The sequence below is a fragment of the Culex quinquefasciatus genome, chromosome 3 (genome assembly GCF_015732765.1).
Source record: "Culex quinquefasciatus strain JHB chromosome 3, VPISU_Cqui_1.0_pri_paternal, whole genome shotgun sequence".
NCBI lineage: Eukaryota > Metazoa > Arthropoda > Insecta > Diptera > Culicidae > Culex > Culex quinquefasciatus.
The window spans coordinates 38411933-38434335 of NC_051863.1; the positions used below are offsets into that span (position 1 = coordinate 38411933).

The following is a 22403-nucleotide window of genomic DNA, read 5'->3' on the forward strand; positions in this document are numbered from 1 at the left end:
GAGTCCCGAGTTATAATTACAAATGTTTACGGTAGTCTAGCTTGTACGTGCGACAAACGCATCCTGACTTTCCTGGCCTGAAATCCTTTGGCCTTTTGTCGCACTTACATCAATTTTCATGGAGTGACAAGATAGCACGACAAGATTGAAACTACTTTCATATGTAAAGTGACAAAAATGCACTGAGTTTTTCGGTTTTTGTTGAATATCTCAGGATTGAAATCGAATTTTTGGGATCTGTGAAGGTCAAAAGGTGAGGCATTGTGAGCTGCACAAAATGGCGTTCTTAACTCAATTTGGCCCAAAATGCACGTACGACAAGTTAGCACGATGGCGACGATATAAGGAATTGGTCAAAAGTGAATTATTAACTCAAAACGTTAAAATATAATATTAGGGGGCATTTCAGGTTTAAAACTTTATATTTATCAAATTCCTTGGACAATTTTCTATAAAATGCAACCTGAAGAAAGTCTTTTGCTTAAATAATTGAAAGTTATGATTAAAAGAAAAATAAGTTTTTTAGAAAATCTTCAAAAAACTAACTTAATCCACCTATGTGGTTGTTGCCTTCCTCACTTTTTACCAACATTTGGTGATATGATGGGTTTGGACACAAATTCTATCTATCTTCTATATATATATATATATATATATATATATATACAAAATTTCGACGGTTTTGTTCCAACGCGAATCAATTCAACACGGAACGTCCGATCGAGGTGCTCTTTGTTGCGTTGGGTTCGTATGGTAAGTTCGTGAGTCATACGCCAAAAAGTTACAACTTTGGCCACTCTGGAACCGATTCCAGAAAATTTGCAGATTGTATGGGAAAGGTTAAAATCGAATTTTGATCACAAGAGGCTGAAGCAAAAAAGTCAAAAACGTCAACAAACGAAAAAAGGCAGAACGAAAATTGTCAGGTAAGCTTATTTCTTAATAAAGAATACACAAATGTCACTTTTAAGCGGTCATAACTTGAGACTGAGCGTTGTCAGATCTTCAATGTTTTGGACTCTTTAGAAAGGTCTTTTGATTACCTAACCAACCATTGATCAGAAGATGGATCCGAACATAGTTTACATGCATTTAAGTGAGATCCGGCATTAAAAAAGTACATAAATATCACTTAAGTGGTCATAACTCGAGACAGGGTTGCCAGATCTTCAATGTATTGGACTCATTGGAAAGGTCTTTCGATTACCTATCCAACGATGGATTGAATGATGGATCCGGATGTAGTTTACATACATTTAAGTGAGATTCGGCATTAAAAAAGTACATAAATATCACTTAAGTGGTCATAACTCGAGACAGGGTTGCCAGTTCTTCAATGTATTGGACTCATTCGAAAGGTCTTTCGATTACCTATCCAACGATGGGTTGAATGATGGATCCGGATATATTTTACATACATTTAAGTGAGATCCGGCTTCAAAAAAGTGCATAAATATCACTTAAGTGGTCATAACTCGAGACAGGGTTGCCAGATCTTCAATGTATTGGACTCATTCGAAAGGTCTTTCGATTACCTATCCAACGATGGGTTGTATGATGGATCCGGACATAGTTTACATACATTTAAGTGAGATCCGGCTTCAAAAAAGTACATAAATATCACTTAAGTGGTCATAACTTCAGACAGGGTTGCCAGAACTTCAATGTTAAGGACTTGTTGAAAAGGTCTTTTATAACATAACCAACGACGGGTCGGGTGATGGGTCTGGACATAGTTTACAAGCATTTATGTGAGATCCGATTCGCAACTCTGACACTTTTTTATACGTAACTTTTGAACTACTTATCGGATCTTCAAACAATTCAATAGTGCAGTATGGGGCACCAAACCGGATCGAATGCAACTTATTTGACTCAAATCGGATCAGCCAGTGCCGAGAAAACTTGGCAAGAATTTTGAGCACCAAGGGGAATACACACACACACACAGACATTTGTTCAGTTTTCGATTCTGAGTCGATAGGTATACATGAATATAGGTCTACGAGCTGTTTTTCAAAAGTTCATTTTTCGAGCAGGATTATAGCCTTGCCTCAGTGAGGAAGGCAAAAGAGGGCGGTGCCAAAAATAGAGGGATGGTCCAATCAGCACCAAACTTGAGATTTCTGTTAATTATAAATAGATGAACGTTCCCTCCAAGTTTGAACCAAATCGGTGAAGGACGAGTCCAAAAATGTACCCAGTTGACCTGGAATGACCCGTAAGAAGATTAATAATTTGGAAAAAAAATAATTTTGATTTTGAATTATATTTTTTAACTATTAAATAAATAAATACAATTAATCAATTTGAACAAAGAATATAAAAAAATACCTTTCACCTTAAGCTGAGATATGGACTACCTTTCAACAGCTGATAAGTCTAAAGTTGTAGACAGAGATTGCGAGAACTCAAAGAATCCAGAAAACCCATCAAACAAGCTTGTAGAAGGGGGATTTGTGGGGGATTGTTGAAGGAAATATGTTCAATAAAATTTTTATTTTTCGATAGTTCTTTCAATGTTGACACTCAAAGAGTTAACTGTTTACGAGGTGATTTGACTTGTTAATTTTGACAATATTTAAAATTTATTGAAAAATCCCAAGAAACATCTCATACTAACCCATCCCAGAAAACATCTAAAATTTACTCCAGTTGTGCTATAAAGAAAACAAGAAAATCTAGTTTTCTCTAGAAATGAGATCTGCTTTTAATTGATGCGAACTAGGAAATCAAGAAACTGCTTCGTTCTCATTCATATAGAAACGGGAAGTCTGTGATATTCGAAATATCAAAAGCTACCGCCAATAAGTGGAATTGTTAAACCAATATTCTTTATTCATCATTGATCTTAATTTTTTCATCTCCTGGAGAAGAAAAAAAAAACAAACCATTCGTGAAGCGCTTATGGCGCTCTTCCTTGTCTACACTTAAATGCAAATTAATCAAGATAAATAAAAACACCGCGATGACTTAGCACTAAGACGAGAAACTTGAATGATGAGTCCGTCTTCTGCTTCGTGATGAAAATTCAGTCCTTCCTGTATTCTAACTGCAACTGCTTCACTCGAGCCAGTACTCCAGCGGAATCCTGTCAAAGAGCACCTGCATAAAGTTGTGCAAATGCTCGGTCAGCTTCGTTCGCAGCTGGGGCTTCATCTCTTTGAGCAGCTCCTGGGCGTTCGTGTTGATGAACAGGTTCATGGCGGCGTCTGTGGGTTGGATTTTCATGGTGAGAAATTTTTTGTTGAAATCAAATTGTAAAACTTACGAAGAATTGCGTTCGAGTTTGAGATGTTCTCGACGCCCATTTTGATGTCCTTCACGCTAAAGTCCATCTTTGCTTGGTCCACGTTCAGGTAGGTGAAGCCATCGTCTCCCTGGTACGGTGAGGTCTTCATGTAGACCTTGGCTTTGACACCCTCTGGAAAAGCGTTCAAATTATACCGTAACAAATTTAACATAAAGAACACCGGAATTCGTACCATACTCTCCCCAGTACTCGCCGGAACCGGAAGCCTGCAGCAGCAGCAGCACCCCCGAGGACTTGTACTGGGCCTTTGCCTTGATGCGCGGAATCTCCAGCGTCATCTGGAACTGGAGCGTGTCGATGTCAGACCGTATGTTCACAAAGGTCAGATTGCTAACGCCAAAGGCTTCGATGTTTTTGAAAGAGGCCCTGTAGCCGTCCGGCCCACTGCCCAGGGCGATGCTGATCTCATCGACGACCACCGGTTCCACCTGTATGGCGGAGGGAAGAGCAGTAGCAAAAACAATCGTTTGGTTAGTTGCGCTGGGCTTGACCTACTAAATTTCTTTAAAAAACGCCTCTCCCGATCGTAATCGACAAGCTCATCAATATTCGTGGATCGTAGAGTTGGGCGGACAATGGAAAGAACAGTTCTTCGATTACGTGAGATGGTTACCGTAGTGAAAGGAGAAAGTACTTTGGTTGGAATAGACTGCTTCATAAATCAAACAAGTCAAACTTTTTCGAAGTCGTAATATTAACCCATCAAATTTTTAACCTAACAAAATTCAACAATGTTTAATGTTTAACTTAAATCAAGACAATGTGTGTTCGAGAAACACAAAACAAAGCGTAGTAAAATGTTGAGAGTTAAACTTTCAGCGACAAACTCAACTTACATCGGTAATCCCAATCTCCGGGATGCCACCTTCCCGCAGGTGCTGGGTCAGTTTGTTTCCGGCATACCGCAGGCACTCGTTCACTTCAGGGTCGTCCCGCTGGCACCGGTGCATGTAGTAAGCTGTGTAACAGAAATAGAGAGAGCGAAAAGAATAAAGTATTCAAAACGAAGCGAAAAAAAACAGGTTACAACAGTTCGTGACAGCGAACCGGTAAATCTGAATACTTAAAACAAATCTTTGCACGTAAAAATTTGGAAAATTAACACCACTACTACTGTAGTCCTTAGGTGTAACTTCTAGCACACCTGTTGAGCCTATCGTCTTGATGATGATGATGTCGTTGTTGGTCGTAGACGGGCAAAAAGTGGTTCCAACAAGGTAAGCTTGATTCCTTTCGCCAACAAGAACGAGCACACTATGGTTGAGTATCATCTGAGTGAAACGAATCTATTGGCGCGATTGATATGCTCAAAAAATCGCTGTGTTAGTTCTGTAAAACTTCTGAATCTTCTATAAATACATTTCATTATAAATATACTTTATTTAAATTTTCTTTTAAAAAATAACACAATATTCAAGTTTCTAACAATTCAACATCCCCAATCCGGTGTCCAACGATCGTCTTACACACACGCGAGGATTGCCGCAAAGCTGAGGCTGTCACTGAGGCAAGCTCCTCTCAAGAAGTGCGTAATGGCCGGCAGCGCCCAAGCTGTTGGCATCCCCGAGCTTAGGGCAGAAGCAGAAAAAGCTCGACCGCGAAACACACTTGCATGTGTGTGCATTGCCGCAACCCGCACATGACTTGCAGATGCAGCAGCATGGTCTAGAACCCGCAGCCGCAGCGGATCTGGGTGGTAATTACATACAGTGATCGTACGGTGGTTTGACACATTTTAGTTTGACTCTTTTGAGGTTTTACTAGGTCAACCACCGAAGGTAGGTGTTGCAAAATTTACAGAAATATGTATGGGAGTCGGAGTTGTGCTCTTTTCAAGGTTGAAAGAAAATCTTTTCAAGCGAATATGATTGCCTAGAGAAAGACCCTTCGGCCCGGGAGACATGATTTGTTACAATCAACGATTGTACCCTTGACGAATGACAGCTAGCCGTGGCAATTTGAGAATCAAGACTATTCTCAGAGCTCTTCAAGATAGCTACAGCATAGCAGTTTGGACCGCGGTAGGATAAAATTCTCTTCAAAACTTCTTCAGGAGTTTGGAAGAGTACTTGAAGAGAGTTTTATCCTACCGCGGTCCAAACTGCTATGCTGTAGCTATCTTGAAGAGCTCTTGTACAACGCCTGGGAAAAAATGTTACTTGGGATCACTAAGCTTAGACAAGTAAAGTAAAGCAAAGAACGTTGTGAAGTAGTACGTTGCTATCCAGTTGTTTGTTTTCCTTTGATAAGGAAACGTCAATTTACACTCAAACCCCGATGGTATGACACCAAGTGTTGTCAAACGAACGGGGTCACTTTTTAGTTGGACACCTCTTTTACACGGAGCTCACACACACTTCCAAACGTTTGTTTGATAGTGTGCGTGAGTGCCGTGTAAAAAGTGACAGTTCGGCACTTTTAATTTGACTTTGACCAACTAACGGGGCACAAACTAAAAAGTGTCAAACGAAAAAGTGACCAACCACCGGGGGTTGAGTATACCGTAGATTTTGAAATTTCCCAATCCATACGTCAGGTTTCTATTTTAATAACTTTTCCATTGTAGAAGATCACATTCATTTAAATTGATTCAAAATCCTAAGCTAAGAACAATTTTCTAAGCTAAGTGATATTAGATAGCCCATTACAGGCAGCGTCGGGTCGGTTTGTTGAGAAAAATGTATCGTTTTCGAGATATTTCAATTTTACTGAAAAAAACACCAGCTGGTTCTCTTAGCCCTTAATAGCTATTTTGATCATAATCGTCGGATTTTCATCAATGGTCTTTTTGAAGAAAAAATAAACTAAAACAAAAAACTATGGAAATTTAGACGTAACTGGCCATAGAAAGATTAAAATTGGAAAGTTGTTTTTTTAGATAGATATTGCCCCCAAAAAATAATAATGAGTTCGTACTTTTTTTTGTACACGTCTATATCCAAACATGTTGCTATTTTTTATTTAGTTAATGTTTTTTTTAGGGAAAATTTTGAATAATTTTGTCAAGGACATTATTTCGGCCATAAATTGTGGTTTAAACTTTTTTCAACTAAAAAATTTAATATTCTAATGTTGTATTTTTTTAAATAATTGTTTTCGTTTATTCAAGATCACACGTTGAAACGAGGTTTTCTCGAATCATCAAAATGGCAGATGTGACAAAATAGCACGAACACGTCGAATTATGAATATCGTCATGAACAGTGTCATATGACCAGTTCTCTCAAATTTCGGTCATTCGATTTTTTGTATTTTTTAATCCGACAGAAATTTTTTTGTTGCCTTCGGTATGCCCAAAGAAGCCATTCGGCGTCATTAGTTTGTTCCATACAAATTTGGCAGCTGTCCATTTTTTTCTGTTTGAGTATTAAGACACGGAATCCTGATTACAAGGACTATTGTATCGTGTTACCCATTTTACTGTTATTAAGCATTTCCAGTTCTATAACACAGTTCCTATTGAGAGGAAAAGTGCTGTTCCATCCAGATGCTGTAAACTCCATTCCTTGTGCCTTGTGCGCTATGTATCGCTAGAACCGCGGTGACAATTTTTTCGTGTCATTTTTCAAGCTCTTCCCAGCAGCTATTATTTGTCGCGCGGGGTCTTGTAAAGACAATTCGTCGCCATCGTGCTAACTTGTCGTACGTGCATTTTGGGCCAAATTGAGTTAAGAACGCCATTTTGTGCAGCTCATAATGCCTCATCTTTTGACCTTCACAGATCCCCAAAATTCGATTTCAATCCTGAGATATTCAACAAAAATCGAAAAAACTCCGTGCATTTTTGTCACTTTACATATGAAAGAAGTTTCAATCTTGTCGTGCTATCTTGTCACTCCATGAAAATTGATGTAAGTGCGACAAAAGGCCAAAGGGATTTCAGGCCAGAAAAGTCAGGATGCGTTTGTCGCACGTACAAGCTAGACTACCGTAAACATTTGTAATTATAACTCGGGACTCCAGCAACCAACTTCAACCAAACTTTGGGGCAATGCACAGAATGGTGAGCCAAACAAAACGTGTTTGTTATTGTTTACATTGTGTGCTCTCGTTTTTTAATTTTCAAGGTCAAACATTAAAACGCGTTTTTCTCGGAACGTCAAAATGGCGGGTGCGACAAGATAGCACGACGACGTCGAATTGTCTTTTAGCGGCGCTACTCTTGCGGTGTTCCCTTTGCTCTGATCTGGACAATGCGACTGGACTGCAGTGCAATACCGATCGGCTGGGCATTATTTACATGCGAAGACACGAGGAAAGTATTTCGTCGCAGCTGTCCATACTGTATCTTTTGAAGGAATGTTTTGATCGATTTGGTGTCTTCGGCAAAGTAGTAGGTATGGATACGGACTACACTGGTAAAAAATTATACAAAGTAAAAATAAAATGATGATTTTTTAATTTACTTTTTGTCACTTAAACTTGATTTGCAAAAAAAAACACAATTTTTTTCTTATTCTGTTATGTTTTAGGGGACATCAAATGCCAACTTTTCAAAAATTTCCAGGTTGTGCAAAAAAACATTGACTGAGCTATGAATTTTTTAATCAATACTAATTATTTCTAAATCGAAATATTGGTCGCAAAAAAAAAATTGCAATCAAAAAGTACTGAAGTGAAATTTTGATAAGGTGCACCGTTTTCAAGTTAAATTAATTTTAAGGTGACTTTTTGCCTTCCTCACAGAGGTAAGGCTATAATCCTGCTCTAAAAATGAACTTTTTATTAAAAGCTCGAAGACCCACCTTCATGTATACATATCGACTCAGAATCGAAAACTGAACAAATGTCTCTGTGTGTGTATGTGTGTGTGTATGTGTGTGTGTATGTGTGTGTGTATGTATGTATGTGACCAAAATTCTCACTGAGTTTTCTCAGCACTGGCTGAACCGATTTTGACCAAACCAGTTGCATTCGAATTGGTTTAGGGTCCCATACATCGCTATTGAATTGTTTGAAGTTTCGATAACTAGTTCAAAAGTTATGTATAAAAATGTGTTTTCACATATATCCGGATCTCATTTATATGCATGTAAACGATGTCCGGATCCATCATCCGACCCATCGTTGGATAGGTAATCGAGAGACCTTTCCAATGAGTCCACAACATAGAAGATCTGGCAACCCTGTCTCGAGTTATGACCACTTAAGTTATATCTGTGTACTTATTTTTCTGGATCTAAAAAAATAGCTGAAATATGTGTCTAAATCACTCATATTACCCATTGTTGGTAAAAAGTGAGGAAGGCATCAACCACATAGGTGGATTTAGGTAGTTTTTGAAAATAGTCGCAGTTTTTCATTTTTTTTTTTTCAATTAGTGCACATATTTGCCCACTTTTGAAAAAAAATATTTTTGAAGAGCTGAGAAAATTCTCTATATTTTGCTTTTTTGAACTTTGTTGATACGACCCTTAGTTGCTGAGATATTGCCATGCAAAGGTTTAAAAACATGAAAATTGATGTTTTCTAAGTCTCACCTAAACAACCCACCATTTTCTAACGTCGATATCTCAACAACTAATGGTTCGATTTACAATGTTAAAATATGAAACATTCGTGAAATTTTCCGATATTTAAAAAAAAAAAATTTGATCAAGACTAACATTTCATAAGGGCCAAACATTCAATATAACACCCTATTAAAATGTTAGTCTTGGTTTAAACTTTTTGAAAACATTTTTTTCGAAAAAAATGGAAAATTTAACGAATGTTTCATATTTTAACATTGAAAATCGGATCATTAGTTCCTGAGATATCGGCATAAGAAAATGGTGGGTTGTTTGGGTGAGACTTAGAAAACATCAATTTTCATGTTTTTAAACCTTTGCATGGCAATATCTCAGCAACTTAGGGTCGTATCAACAAAGTTCAAAAAATCAAAATATAGAGAATTTTTTCAGCTTTACGAAAATATTTTTTTCGAAGGTTAGCAAATATGTGCACTAATTTAAAAAAAAATGAAAAACTGCGACTATTTTCAAAAAAGTCACCTTAAAATTAATTAAACTTGAAAACGGTGCACTTAATCAAAATTTCACTTCAGTACTTTTTGATTGCAAATAATTTTCAAAAGTGGGCAAACATGTGCACTTATTTGAAAAAATGAAAAACTGCGACTATTTAAAAAAAAGTCACCTAAAAATAAATTTAACTTGAAAACGATGCAGTTTATCAAAATTTCAAATTATTCACTCTACAGTGTTCTCGAATACGAGACTCCTACTCGAAACTAGGTGTCCAAAAGGCTTGATTGTTGAGACAATTGCAAACCTCTTTTTACACCTAAGCTTTCATCTACCCCGGGATTCAAACTGGCGACCTTTGGATTGTGAGTCCAACTGCCTACCAGCGACTCCACCGAGGCAGGACTCAGGGAGACGACTCCTACACCTGGACTGAGCTAACGACCTAACCTCTAGGTTAGACCGGGACCAACATTTACTTCCCTGTCCGACGGAAGGCGTGATCAGACAAATCTCGTCACAAAATTTGCCACTGGGACCTTCTGGGATTAAACCCAGGCCGACTGGGTGAAAGGCAACCACGCTTACCCCTACACCACGATCCCGGTCACTCAAGTACTATTTGATTGCAAATTTGATTTTACATCGAAAAATGAAGTGGACAAATTTTTGCGACCAATGTTTCAATTTTTTGAAAAAAAATCAGTATTGATTAATAAATTTGTAACCCGTCAAAGATTTTTTGCACAACCCGGAAATTTCTGAAAAGTTGGCATTTGATGTCCTCTTAAACATATTTTTACCGTGTATCATTTTTACCAGTGTAGTCCGTATCCATACCTGCAATTTTGCCCATGACACCAAATCGATTAAAAAATTCCTTCAAAAGATACAGATTTTTGAATTTTCATACATCATTTTTGTATGGACAGCTGCCAAATTTGTATGGAAAATTATGAGCATGAGCATGGTTGACTGCCAATGAGCTGCTTCTCCGTTATTGACAGATCAGCTGAAGTTAAACATTGAATCAATAATGATCAGTGGGAGCCAACCATCCGTTCACTGTTTAACCTCTGAAGATCCCTACTTTATTAGTCAATACCGGTGCCCTCCCAAGAAGCCTGCAGTTCAACGAAAGGGACGAATGTTAGTCCGATAGTTGAAGTTGCAGACTCATCAAGCACATAGTTTTTCGCTATATACTTGTTGATACCGCTTGAGACCGATTCAACGGTCTCAAGCGGTATCAACAAGCATTTCGATGCCTCCCGAGCTACGACGCTGGGGAGGACTTTCATAACAGACCCGTCGGCGAGCCTTCCGAGCAACGATGCTATGGGAAGGTCTTTCTGGTTAACACGCAAAATCACTCACACACAGTTACTTTTCTCCACTTCTCAACGATCCAAATTGTTAGTGCGTCTTTCGATCATTATAAAGAAATGGCTTTTTCACCGCAAAAAAAATAAAACCTTATTCGAAAAATTTAAACACAATCCACCCGCGCCGTGCCTTCCGATCAACAATGATATAGGAAGGGCTTTGAAAATCACAAAAAAATCACTTTTCATTCCGAATATTTTTTACGACCACGCGCTCCCTTTGCAAATTATGCACTCCCAAATTTGTATGGAAAATTATATGGACAAACTAATAATACAAAATGGCTTCTTTAGGCATAGTTACCGAAGGTACCAAACATGTTTCTGCCGGATAAAAAAATTAAACTTGAAGAAAAAAGACCGTTTTCGTAGAAAATTGCTCATATTAAAAAAGACACCCTACTTGTTCATCATCAAAAACTGTCAAACCAGCGAATCCCCCCTGTCACCATAGAAGTTACACCGTCTGCCTAATGCCCGATAAAGGTACTTACGTGGTTGTTGCGCCAAAGCCAGGTGGAACAAGCCACCGAGCAGCAGTGCGACGGGGGTCAACGAACGCATTCTCGTCGGCGGTCAACGCGTCGATCCTTGGCACTCTTCCGTTCTGTGCGTTCGTGGCCTCCACTGGAGCCCTGCGTACCTGCGAGCGGACAAACAGACGACGACAAACGGTCAATCAGTGGCGCCAACTCACGTAATTGGACGCTTTTTTTTGCCGGCTTCCCTAGGACAACTCGTTGACGATCTCGATCCGATCTGGGGGAAAATAGAAGGCAAAACAAACACACATGGAAATAGACGTTAAAACCGATGAAAAAGCACACTCTCAGGGTAGAAAGTTGGGTTAGCTAATCCAATTTGAGCATTTTGAGGTGGACGTTTGGGTCATTTTGGGGGTCCATCGAACTTGGGCTCGATAGGGTTGTGTAATCGATCTCGTCACTGCCAGCCGGCGGCGTGCTAATGACGATGACGTATCCGAAGTTTGAGTTGGGTCCGAAATATCAGGTGCGGATGTTGGTGGATGTTGGTGACACTCTCTGATGGACGACGGTTTCTAAGACACCGACAACGTGGTTGTATAATATATGCCCTATTGGTGTGACTGGGTGTTAGGGTCGTTAAATGGAAAAGACCGGGGGTTGCGCCAAAAGTTTGGCAAGGACAGAATGACCTACTGAATTGGCCAACTTCTCTTCCATCACATTAGATTGAAACCTTTTAGAAACATTGAGACAGATGAAAAAATTACCAGGTATCAGAAAGGTTCTGTAATATCAAGATTATTTTACTTTTAATTATTTTTATGCGTTTTTTAGCAATCATCCAAAAAGTATGATATATTTAGAAAGAACTTCTCACATATGTAAGATTAAAAATTGTATAACAACATACACATTTGAAAATGCCATGAACACTAATTGTCGTTCAGACTTTAATCAAAAATTCTAATTATTTCGCTGCCTCTTATCGCATAAATTTCCCATATGCATTTTAATCGTTTTTGAGTTATTGGTGCAGTTTTGTTCAAAATCGTGTGATCTTTCAGAAAACCTGAACATCCAGTATACTCTGTTTAAGAAATCAGGAGGAAATCCATTTTTTCGTGAAATTGAAATGGCTTATGCCACATTTTTTATGGCCTGGTTTCATAGTATATTTTTCCGAGAACACAAGGTTTAAAAAAAATGTCAATTCTGATTTTCGGCACCATGAGAAAAAGGCTCTTTCCCAACATTTTGCGAATAAAATCTAAATATTTCGTTTCGGGGTTCATCGCTTTATCGCGTAAAGGGAATTAATTAATTTATTTAGTTTATTTTTAGAGAATCGCTTTTTATGCTACGAAATTAAACATATTTTTGCATAAATAGAACCAAAACGTGATAAACGGCAGAGGATTTTAAAAAATGGGAATATATTGAAATTTCAAAGAACGCATCACTTTTGGTAGTGTTCAGTTCGGAAACTTTTGATTGGGGGTCAAATATTGGTGAAATATGTAATTTAGAGTATCTCAAGGCATAATTTTGACCAACCTGTGCTATTGCTAAAAAATGCCTTTTTGTCATCTAAAACATATCCAAAAATGATAATTTTAAATATCAATTATTTTTCCCCGTTAATTTTTGTGTAAAGTCGAATTATAAGAATGATTTTTTTTTTCAAGTGAGCAACAATTTTTTTCTGAGAATTGCTAATCAATACCTACAACTTTGATGAAAACACTAACTCGATCAGAAAATGTGTTTTCAGGATATAAAAATGTTGAAACATTGAATTTACGAACCATGGTTTCAACATTTGAATGAACAAAGTGTTTAAAAATGCATTTTACACCTGCCCAGTTGTTTTGCAATCATTAGTTTCCAAAATACTTAAGTATTGACGAAAATTTATATTTTTGCAAAAAAAAAATTTGCGGTGCTGTACATTCAAATTTCATAAAAAAAATCAAAAAACTTTTAATCCAGCCCAAACATGCTAAATATGATTATAAATGCAGAAAAATTTGTTTTAGATTGTTTTAAGTTGTTTTGACTTTTATTTTCATTAAAATTTTGAAGATTTTTGAAATTTATTTTAGGCCACAGATAATCTGATCCTTGAGACATAAAAAAACATCCATGGTTTTGCAATTACCTAAATTGTTATGTAGAAAAATATCAAAAGGACACTTATCTCCATTTTATTGGTTAGGCTACACAAGTTTTTAATTTTATTTTTTGGATCACAACAATTTTTTTTGAATCCTGATTTTTTTTTATGAGATTGAACACAAATCCCCTCTTCTACATTGTAGCAAAATATATCTGAGGAATTCAATCTCAACTAAATTTCTGTAAAATTTATTTGAAAATCATGCGAAATTTTAAACTTTAGAGTAGTGTGTTTTGTTTCTGAATTGAGAAATTTCTAACTTTTTCCCGGTTTCATGAAGATTTCACACTTTTTCCATTCTTCCTACAAATTACACACTATTTACAGAGTTCCTCATTCCTTACTCCATTTCTCATTCCATCACAATATTCCATTCCTGACTTAAGTGATTTCACTGATAGTTTACAACACAACACTTTTTAACTTTATATCAAAATTAAGTTCGTAGTAAAGAGTGCACAATAAAATCAAAACTATTTGAGGGTGACGATTCCCGAGATTTTCGATTTCCCGAGAATGGAGAGTTGAATTTGGCCATTTCCCGGGAATTCCTGGGACCCGGGAAATTTTCAACTATGCCAATATTGACAATAATTGAAAAAGGAGTGTATTAAATGTGTTTCTTTCCAATGAATTCAATTACAAAAAAATCATACTTTTTCAATGAAACACTTGGCATACCTTAACTTTACAAAAATTGAGGTTGACAAAATGACTGATTGACATCAAAAATGCTCGAGAGAGGGTATAGAAACTAAACTTATTTTGGAAAGTCTTTTCCGTCTTTAAAATAATAAATAAAAATAATATTTAAAAAAGATACTTTAGTTTTCATTTCTGGGGTGTAACTGTTAAGTATGTTGTAACATAAATTTTTGAATGCACATTTTTTCGGCTTCTCTCAATTAAAGTTATTGGAATTTTTGACAAGTTAAAATTTGCGCTTTCTTAATCAAAAATAACACGAGAGGCATTGGTTTACTCCAACTTGAACATCAAATGTTCTAAACAATTTTCAAATGTTTTTCTGATAAGTTTATATAATTTTGTTCGACATTTATAAGAATAAAATTGCCCGGGAGTCTCTACCAAATTTCCCAGGATTCAAGAGGTTCAAAAATAGTCGAATTTCCGGAAAATTTTACCCGGGAATTCTCATTTGTCACCCTTTATCTGCAATGTTCATTATTTTAATTATTGTGTATTGTATGCCAGAAAGATTTCAATGTTCGCCAAAAGAGTATACGATTGTGTTTTTTCTGTTTTTTTTTAGTTATTTAAGTTAAATATTTAACACCTTAAAAATCACGAAACCAATCAAGACAAACATATTTTTCAAAAGTACCTAGCAATTCACCACCAAAGTATTCACCTCTACCACAGTTCAGGAGAAATCACTCTTCACTGTTCAGTTGACACATGACAACTAAATTGGTACGAGTTCTAAGTTGAAATCTTTTCCTGTTCAGGGAAATGATCTGCAAAACGTCCTTTGATTACGCAAGCAAACCAGTAGCGTTTTTGTTGCATGAATTTTTCAGTGTCATGATCACGAACAACGAGTTTGGAGACAAAAAAACATGACTGAACTAATTAAGTTCATTTTTGTTTGACGCATTCTCCATCAAAAAATATCTTCATGAAATTATTTTTATGGGTATTTTTTTTTCGCTGTAAGCCGTCATAGCTAACCTCAGACATCGGAATGAATATGTTCAGATTTGTCTCACTTTTCTTATAAAATTATTCAACTGTTTCAAATATACTGTTCCTATTAAAACTGCAGTTTCTCTAAAATGAAAGCACCTAATTGGACCCCATCAAACTTTGAAAACAATCGTCAACTTGAACCATCAGTGTCAACTACTATTGTGTCAACAGTACCCTAAAGCACCAATCAATCACCGTTCGACACTTTTCGCGGAAGCATAACAGTTGCCATCCTTATTCACACCCGTTGATTTGCTTGCACACTATTCATCACCACCTTTCAATCTTCGATGTTTTCACACAACCACTTTTTGTTTATACTTCCTGCGAACAGCGACTCAATACAGTCCGTGGAGACGATCGGGTCGTCCATTTGCCATTTGTTGCGAAAATTACGATTTTCGAATTTCACTTTTCACTTCCTCAAAATCGTAATAACAATAAAAATAATAATACACTTGGTTGGGCAAAACCCGGCGAATTGTATTGCCAATCACTTCCCATTTTTTTTCTTCCTCCAACAAACACATAATCGCAATGACCGCAATAATCGCAAGAAAAAAATCACGTCGAAAAGTCCAACAAAACGGTACTTGATCAAGCCTCATCAGGTCTGCCCATCAACTTACATCCAAATTCTGCACAGCTGTCGTTCTTTTCTCACACTCTTTCGGACTCGGACTCAGTCGGATTGTTGCGAAATCAGCAAACTTAATCGCGATGGGAGAAATTTCTGGATGTGGTCTCCTTCCGAGTCGTGCTCTTGAACGTGAATGCCGAAGAAATGACCGGCGCACGAGGGTTTTATTAGTTTTGAAACCCCGAACGCCCGACAGGCACCGTGACGAAGAGAGCGAAAGGCTTTCTTTGGCCGTGGACGGCCACAAGAACAACCAGAGGGTGGTGCAACTGAGTGGGTTGCGTTGAGCTTCGATGGAAACTCCTGTAAGCTGGCAAGCTGGGGAACTCGCTTGGAGAGCTTTTTGAAGGCGGGGTGGTTGCTTGTTGATCGCATGAAGGGAATTCATGACGAAAAGTAGTATGAAAGCTTGGATCGAGTGTAAACTATAAAAGCTCAACAGCACGATCAATGCAATCGTTTAACCAGTATATAGCACTTAATTTATGAATCGCATTTAAAGAACTCTTTATTTATTTCGGAATAATTTTCTTCAGTGAATCACATATCAATTTTATGAAAAAAAAATATTGCTGAAAAAACTTACCAAATCTGCTAGTACAAGTTTAACACAATACCTTGTGCGGACTCAAAGCTGCAAAGATTATTTTGCGATTCAAAATTCTCGCTGAATTATTTTTCCCTGAGAATATTATAACTTTCTGTGTCGTAGTTTTAAGTAGCATTAACCTGTTATTTATTTTTTGTCCAAAACTTTAACAAAAGTTTAAATGTTAATTTCTTTGATCAAGATTTTTGATATCAGACAAATAAAGATGCCAAGCAACATTCGAATGTGTTTTTTTTCCTTCTCAATATCTACTGATAATAACAAGTGAAGGAATATTTACACTTATGAGGAAACTACACACTTGGATTCTTTTTACCGAATGCGGTAGTTGAGCAGTTCTCCACGAAATCGATCTTTTTTTAACTTTGATTTTTGTATTATTTAATCCGGCTGAAACTTTTATGGTGCCTTCGGTATGCCCAAAGAAGCCATTTTGCATCATTAGTTAGATAAGGACTACACTGAAAAAAATGATACAAGGTAAAAAAAATTGGTGATTTTTTATTTCACTCTTTGTCACCAAAACTTGATTTGCAAAAAAAAACACTATTTTTATTTTTTGATATGTTTTATGAAACATCAAATGCCAACGTTTCAGAAATTTCCAGATTGTGCAAAAAATCTTTGAACGAGTTATGAATTTTTGAATCAATACTTTTTTTCAAAAAATCGAAATATTGGTCGCAAAAATTTGTTATCTTCATTTTTCGATGTAAAATCAAATTTGCAATCAAAAATAACTTTAGTGAAATTTTGCACTGTTTTCAAGTAACTTTTTTGTAACTTTTTTGAAAAAAGCCGCAGTTTTTCATTTTTTTGAAAATTAGTTCACAGTTTGCCCACTTTTGAAAAAAAAAAAATTGAAAAGCTAAGAAAATTTTCTATATTTTGCTCAATATTACGGCCATTTGAAATGTTAGTATTGATTTGAAAATTTTATATCTCAACTTAACTTAAGGTCGTATCAACAAAGTTCAAAAAAGCAAGATATAGAGAATTTTCTCAGCTTTTTAACAATATTTTTTCAAAAGTTGGCAAACATGTGCACTAATTTGAAAAAATGAAAAACTGCGACTATTTTCAAAAAATTATCTTAAAATTGGCTATCATTTGAAAACCGCACACTTTATCAAAATTTCACTTAAGTACTTTTTGATTTCAAATTTAATGAAAAAATCAGTATTGATTCAAAAATTCATAACTCGCTCAAAGATTTTTTGCACAACCATATCACAAAATAAAAAAAAGTGATTTTTTGCAAATCAAGTTTTAGTGACAAAAAGTTAAATTAAAAATCACCGATTTTTTTTAACTTGTATCATTTTTTCCAGTGTAGTCCTTATCCATACCTACAACTTTGCCGAAGACACCAAATAGATCAAAAAATTCCTTAATGTTATTTATGTTTTGTCCAAAACATATATAAAAGTTTAAATACTAACTTCTATGATCAGGATTTTTCGCTGATTTGCGTTATATTATTTTGCTTCAATATTTAAATGTTTAAAAATTTCCAAAAGTCTCGACCAAATTTCCCGAGAATCGAGAGGCACAAAAATGGCTGGCTAATGACGATAACTACAAAAAAGAAGACTCAATTTCGTTTTTCAACTTCATCATCCCGGTACGGAAATCGAATATATGACCTTTGGATTGGAAATCCAGTACGCAGTAGTCGTAACCCACGCGCTCAGGATCCCCAGTGAGCATATTTTACTCTTTAAAGGGAATCTAAGTTTACGGCTCTGCTTAAGAACCTTTTCCAAACGATAGATCGTAAAAATGTTGAAGATATTGGTTTTCAGAACTGTTTTTTTTTAATTAAAGGTTCTTAAATTACAGAAGCCTCGATTATCCGAAAATGTGATTATCCAAATTTTGACTATCTGAAAGTTTTTTTTTTTATTCTTACTATCTACATTAAATTCAAGTTTTGCGACCCCATTTTAGTCAAATTTGAGTTGTTGATATTCTATTAAATTACTTAATGCATTTTCTCAATATTTCATCACAGCCATTTTGGCCTCCATCTTGGAACTATACAGTCTAAATCACTTTTGAGTAGTTTGGAGGTCTATCTTCCCGAGTAGGTGGAAATAACTGGAAAAGTTCATGTTCTGTTATTGTTAAGAAGTCAGAACTTGTTATTGAAACACCCAGATTAGCTGTTGTCATTATAACAGCTTATTATAAAACATAATAACAGAAATTTGTTCGAAAAATAACCCATTCTGTTATCAAAAATTATCATAAGAAAATTCGATAACTGAGAAAAAATTCCCGAAAACTCAATTTGGTATTGGTGAGATATGTTTTTTAACGCTCTTTCCCCAGAAATTTTTTACTTTATGAATGTACTTTATTTCAAAAAGTGAACAGTTTTAATGTGTGAAGTGTTCGGATTTCGCTTTTATTATGATAACTGCTGACAAAAGTTGAATGTTTCCTTCTGTAAAGAAAGATAAACTCTCTTGGCGTGTGATAATTGCTGACAAAAGTTGAATATTCCCTTTAAAGTTGAGTATTATTCTTTAAAGAAGGGGAAACTCTCTTGTCTGTCAGTACTGCTGAAAAAAGTTTGATTTTTCCTTTAAAGTTGAATTTTAACTTCTTTAAAGAAAGGAAAACTCTCTGGTCTGGCAGTACTGCTGCCAAAGGTTGCCAACTCTCTTGACTGTCTAACTACGGGCAAAAGTTCAAATTTCGCTTTGAATTTGAATTCTGGAGTTTTTTTTTGAAAAGGTCCTATAAACCAAATTTTCATTTATTGCTTTTTGGGTGTTTTTGAATACCCCTGACTCAAGGCGGTTCTAAAAACACCCAAAAAGCAAAAATTGAAAATTTGGTTCATAGGACCTTTTCAAAAAAAACTCCAGAATTTTGCCTTCTTTAAAGAAGGAAAAACTCTCGTGACTGTCATAACAGCGTTGAACAAAAGTTGATTTTTGCCTTCTTTAAAGAAGAACACATCCCTTGTCTTGTGATAACTGCATGTTAACACAAGTTGAATTTTCCTTTAGCAGTTATCCCTAGTAAAGAGAGTTTTCCCTTCTTAACGAATAAACAAATCAATTAGTGTCAGCAGTAATCACAAGTCACGATGCCTTCTTTAACAGCCTGGACCCGATGCCTGATTTTTCTGTTACATTCTTATTAGAATTCCATATAAACTGTAACGGGAATCGCAGGCACCGGGTCCTGACTATTAAAGCGATTCTTATATTGAATTATTGTTGAAAATTCAATTCATTATGCCAATCGACCATTGTGCGCCACTTTGAAAAAAAAAATGGTACAAAGACCATATTTCATGCCCAAAATAATGTCCTTGACAAAATTAAAAAAAAAAACATCCCATAGTTCTGGCCATATTCTGGACTTTACATAAAATCTTTCCACCTCACTTTTTCCAAAATTATTTAATTCTCAAAGTGCTTAAATTGCTTAACTCTGGAAATTTATATTTTTATCTCGGTTTTTACAAAACGGTAAAAATAGTTGATAATTCGAATTTTGAATGATTTCAACAACCCAGTGAGTTATTTTTTTCATACAGAACATTTTTTTTTTTTCATTATTAGATTACGAGTATTTTATAACTTTGCAGAGTTGTGTTCAAAATTGTTTTCTACAAAGATGTGTAGCATACACAAACTATATTTAGGATGTATACACATAATGGATTTGCATGTATTCTTTACGAATTATCAGAATTTTAAAATTTAATTTTATATTTATGAACATTTCAAAATCAAATCAAATTGTTCGCTCTACAGCATTGCCGTGGATTTTTCTATTACGAGATTTCTACTCGAAACTAGGTGTCCGATTCTTTTGGAAGCATTTTTTTTTTCAATTTGCTTTATCTGAAATGTCAGGAAAATCAAGAGACAGAAATAGTAATAGAAGTTCTACACTAGGATTTTCGGATATGATCACATCAAAACTCAATACCTGTTACAGCGTAAACGACTCTTTATTTGTAGCGTCTCACCTTACAACCTACGTGTTTGTACATTCACAAATACAAAAAAAACATGATCGCTTGCTGACGCTGCCTGCAAACACTCGTTATGCTGTGTTCTACACAATCAACATTTAATCACAGATATTACCATTCGCTTACTGGTCCCTTAAACGTACAAATAACTCCACTCAACGCTTCCAACTTACAAATAAGGTATCAATAGCGTTTAGAAACTAAAAGATTAGGATTTTGTTTTCTTTTCACTCTTAACTTGCTCCAATGATGATTTCATTTCGATGATTTCATGGGTGTTGAAAAGGAATGCTTTCGCTCTCGGTCAACGATCGCAGGGGTTGGAAATACTGGGAAATCGGCAAGACCATATTTTGGAACAAGGGACGCTGGAAGGATCCTTAGTCCTCGATGAAGTACTGCAGGGGGACGTTCTCCAGCAGCTGGTTGGCAATGCCGGAGAATTCCGCCGAGAGCTTCTTCTGCAGCTGGGGCTGGAGCGCGCGCAGCACCTCGTTGCCGTTCTCCTTCAGGAAGAGGTTGGTGGCTTCAGCTGGAATTGAAGAGGGGTGCGTTAGGGTTTTTTGTTGCATTTTACGATTGGATTCCGTACTCAGGATGCGGTTGTTGTTGAAGATCTTGGACACGCTCAGTCGGGGCTTCTTGATGGCCAGGTTCAGGTCAAGCGTTTCCACGCGCATGTGCGTTCCGGTTGGCTTCTCGTTGAACGAGACGCGACCTTTGACGTCGGCAGTCACTCCGTCTAGAATGGAAATGAAGACCAATAAATTGAAGTCTTTCTACTGCAAAGACTCCTTTGTACCGAAGACGGCATCGAAGTCACCAGCTCCGCTGGCAGGGATGATGATCAGAACACCGCTGGAAGTGTACTTGGCGTGGATCAGCAGCTTGGGGATGGTCAATCTGGCCTCGAAAGGCTTGCTGCCTTCGCTCAACCTAAAGTGCAAGAAAGCTAGTTGCGATCAATTCAATAACCCCGTACTAGAAGTGCCTTACTTGAGTGCCTTGACGGTGAAGTTGCTAGCTCCAAACACCTCCATGTTCTTCAGGTTGATCCTGTATCCTTGGGGTCCTCCGGTCAGCTGCAGCGAGAGCGTGTCCATGATGAAAGGTTCAACGGACGGCAGCTGGAAATGAGGAATAAACGGGAAGTTGCGATTTATTAACACCGTCAAACTAATTCCTCGTGTGAGGATACGAAAAATATCACAGTTTCAAACGGTACGGAAATTCCAAAACAATGCCACGTGCGATAGTGGCGCGGGTGACCTTAACGAATTAAGTTGTTCAATTAACGGGTTCGAGCGTTTGCGGAAGCTAATTCGAAAATTAGCTGACCACTGCTAACGCATGACGACGGTTGCAGAAGGTACAAATTACGTGACCACCGTTAACTGCTGTGTGGGGAATTACCAGTGCTTGAACGGTTGGGTCAATAAGGGAAGTGTTGCTAGTTTGGAGGAAATTTATTTACCTCAAATCTGTTAAAATTTTCTGCATATTTTTTTTTTTTTAATGTGATTTGATATTTTACACCAATATAGAAGTATTTGCCTAACTTTTGTTAAATTGTTTTATTATTTGCATTTTTGATTGTTTTATATTAAGGATAACCATGAACCGAGGAAGATGTAGACTTCTTACTTCAAAATAATAACAATTATGGATCCAATCTTGAAACAAATTGAGCTCTGGGTTGGAAAGGGCTTCAATAATAATATTTTCGGTGTGATGGAATTTTTAAACTATCTGGCAACCTTACTCACAACATACAAGATCAGTCGGCAACCTGTGTAGTTCAATTAGCCCCTCATTACTATGCTCAACGCAGTGCTTACAACCGGCCGGTTTTGTGATCGGACTCGGCTAGTGAGTCAATTAGCCTGCGGGTGGCAGCCCCGAAAAACAAGTGAAGTGAAGAGCCGGCTTGTCCAAAACCAATACCACCGAGTATGGCCGTGCCGTGAACACCGGTTCGACTCTCAGCAAACGTGACATTGACATTGAACTTCAGCGCGGTTTTTGGCCAACTCATTAACACCTCTCTACCCTGGCCTCCGAGGCAGCATCCGAGAGTTTGCAGTCCGGTTTTCTTCTCTCGAAGACTTGAACTGG

The 22403-nt window shown here is 36.8% G+C and overlaps 1 protein-coding gene across 1 annotated transcript in view; it reads right to left on the reverse strand.

Annotated features, from left to right (window-relative positions):
- Positions 1 to 3063: 3063 nt before the first annotated feature.
- The window catches only part of LOC6039396, a 39996-nt gene continuing 20656 nt past the window's right edge, over positions 3064 to 22403 (reverse strand). Inside the window, exons 3-11 of the mRNA XM_038260738.1 lie at positions 21285 to 21415; positions 21091 to 21224; positions 20881 to 21030; positions 20672 to 20820; positions 4458 to 4599; positions 4150 to 4271; positions 3486 to 3741; positions 3272 to 3424; positions 3064 to 3212 (exon numbers count right to left, since the gene is read on the reverse strand). Of these exons, the coding sequence (XP_038116666.1) occupies positions 3064 to 3212; positions 3272 to 3424; positions 3486 to 3741; positions 4150 to 4271; positions 4458 to 4599; positions 20672 to 20820; positions 20881 to 21030; positions 21091 to 21224; positions 21285 to 21415 (1386 nt within the window). The remainder of the gene's footprint in view (positions 3213 to 3271; positions 3425 to 3485; positions 3742 to 4149; positions 4272 to 4457; positions 4600 to 20671; positions 20821 to 20880; positions 21031 to 21090; positions 21225 to 21284; positions 21416 to 22403) is intronic.